This window comes from Neovison vison, chromosome 1, assembly GCF_020171115.1.
Source record: "Neovison vison isolate M4711 chromosome 1, ASM_NN_V1, whole genome shotgun sequence".
NCBI lineage: Eukaryota > Metazoa > Chordata > Mammalia > Carnivora > Mustelidae > Neogale > Neogale vison.
In genome coordinates, this window is record NC_058091.1 from 243,213,956 (window position 1) to 243,216,631 (window position 2,676).

A 2,676-nucleotide genomic window follows, 5' to 3' on the forward strand; every position below is an offset into this window, starting at 1 on the left:
CCAGCCTCCTAAAGGACAAATGTCTGCTGTTTGAGGGCCCTAGTTTGGGGTGACTTAGTACCACAGTCTGAGGAATATAATACAGGGGCCTGGCAACGTCAAATCAAGGCCGGTGGGAGTGCACTGGAGCCTCAGAGAAGTGGTGTGAGGATGCCAGGGCTCCAGCGGGCTCACACAAATGCCAGCACCTATGTGTTCCTTGAAATGCCTAGTGTCTCCCAACAATTTCCCTTTCTTGCTTAATCAGATTAAATCCACTCTTGGTGACTTGTAACAAACCTAAAGCTCTTCTATCTGAGCGTGTATAGCCTTCTCTCCAGGTTGGGAGTACATGTAAAGCACTGCAGTGGGGAAGGCAGTGTTGGGTAGACCCCATTAAGCCAGAAAACCAGCACTGGACAAGCAGCCAAGGCAGGCTCTGCCTCCAGACAACAGTCCTGTAGAAAGGGGATAGTGTCCCAGGCAGAGACCGCTCTGAGGACAGCAGGGACCAGACTGGAGGCAATCGCCCAGGTATCATGGGGAGGAGACTGAAACTTTGCTAAAAGGTGTTCATTTTGTTTTTAACCTCCCCGCCCCCATAATCTGGGGCTGTTCCTTAGTGAATGTTTCCCCCTAGGTACAAACTTGGGTGTGTCTGGGTTCTACTGCTCCAAAGTGAGCACTGGTGACCAGAGAAAAGTGACCGCTGACAGGCAGAATGGAAACCTTCTACTCTAAGAGGTGCGTCTATGTCACTAAAGAGCACTTTTCTCTGCCCTCTGCTCTATTACCCTCATCTGGCCACTGTTCTTTGGATAGGGTTTTCCGGGGTTTCTGAGGGCGCTGCTTCTGCCAACCATTCATCGGCGCTGCGTTACAATAGAATCCTTCCAAGTTTCCCTCATTTCCCTCATTCAACATCATTTCACATCATACACAACAGGAGAGACTTCCGCCCCATTTTACAGATGGGAAAAGCGAAGTCAAACCACTTGGCCAAAGCGACGCGGCCAGGCATCAGCGGGAGAGAGGAAGCGAACCCAGGCTTCCCGCCGGCGGCAGGTTTCCGCAACTTGCTGCGCAGCTCACACTTGCCGGCCCGCGCCCCGCCTCCCCGTCCCACCCCAGCGAGGGGCGCCGGGCCCGCCCCCGGAGGAGCGTGCCTCGGTCGCTAATCGCCGGGCGCCCCCGCCTCCGTTTCACCGCCCGGAGACACCCCCGCCGGCTTAGCCCGGAGACCGCTTCTCCGGCCGCGCGACGCCGCGGATTGGCCCGCGGTAATTACGGGCACGCTCCGGGAGGGGGGAGGGGCCGGGCGGCCCCCCGCGAGCATAAATTATGCAAATACCCGGGCGCCGCACGGGGCTGACCTGCCGCCTTGCTCCATTCACGGGGGCTGCCGCGGGGGCGGAGGTGGCAAAGGGAGGGGGGCGCCCATTGTTGGGGCGGGTACTTAAGGGGTCCTGAGGCCGGTCGTGTGCCACACTCGGTACTCACACGAGCTGATCTGCTCGCCGGCGAGATCACTGGGGAGTCCGGCCGGGAGCGTGGCCCCTGCAGACGAGGCAAGGAGGTGAAGCCAAACTCCAGGTGCGCCCCCGCGCCTCTCCCGGCCTTCGCGCCCGCAGTGGTCACAGGGTAGGCCCGGGCCATTTGGAACGTAAGTGCACCCCGGCGACCCTGCCCTCAGCCCGGGCTCCCGTCCTCCAGGAACCTTCTTACCTGCCCATTGGTCCCGCGCCACGCAACGATGCCAGCCCCACTGGAGACCTGCCTCTCGGACCTCGACTGCACCAGCAGTAGCAGCAGCGGCGGCGGCGGCGACCTATCCGGCTTCCTCACCGACGAGGAAGACTATGCCAGGCTCCAACCACCAGCTTCTGCCTCGGGGACGCCCGTGCCAGTGCGCAGGGGCGCTCCCGGGGTTCCTGCAGCCTCGGATACTCCCCGGGCGCAGGACGACGAGCAGGAGCGGCGGCGGCGCAGGGGCCGGGCGCGTGTGCGCTCCGAGGCGCTGCTGCACTCGCTGCGCAGGAGCCGGCGTGTCAAGGCCAATGACCGCGAGCGCAACCGCATGCACAACTTGAACGCGGCGCTTGACGCGCTGCGCAGCGTGCTGCCTTCCTTCCCCGACGACACCAAGCTCACCAAGATCGAGACGCTGCGCTTCGCCTATAACTACATCTGGGCTCTGGCCGAGACTCTGCGCCTAGCCGACCAGGGACTGCCCGGGGGCGGTGCCCGGGAGCGCATCCTGCCGCCGCAGTGCGCCCCCTGCCTGCCCGGGCCCCCGAGCCCCTCCAGCGACGCCGAGTCCTGGGGCTCCGGTGCCGCCGCCTCCCCCTGCGCCGCCGCCGCCTCGCCACTGTCTGACCCCAGTAGCCCCGCCGCTTCGGAAGACTTCGCCTATGGCCCCGGCGACCCCCTTTTCTCCTTCCCGGGCCTGCCCAAAGACTTGCTCCACACGACGCCCTGTTACATCCCTTACCACTAGGCCCTTTAGGGACACCGTTACCTTCCCCCTCCCTCAGGCAACAGGCAGTAGATGGAGCCCCAGCTGCAGTCTCAGGTCCCCCAGTCCCGGCAGAGGGAGCAAGCAGGAGCTTTAAAAGGACGGGGGATACCTGAGCGGCTTGTTAGGTCGCTGCACCCTCGCCGAGGCTGCCCCTTGGTCTGTTTCTCCAGCCCTCAGCC

The 2,676-nt window shown here is 62.9% G+C and overlaps 1 protein-coding gene across 1 annotated transcript; it reads left to right on the forward strand.

The window, feature by feature from the left end:
• The first annotated feature begins 1,732 nt into the window (after positions 1 to 1,732).
• NEUROG1 (neurogenin 1) lies at positions 1,733 to 2,476 on the forward strand. Its single transcript, XM_044240804.1, has one exon. It carries the CDS (start codon positions 1,733 to 1,735, stop codon positions 2,474 to 2,476), a length of 744 nt encoding a protein of 247 aa, XP_044096739.1.
• Positions 2,477 to 2,676: the final 200 nt, after the last annotated feature.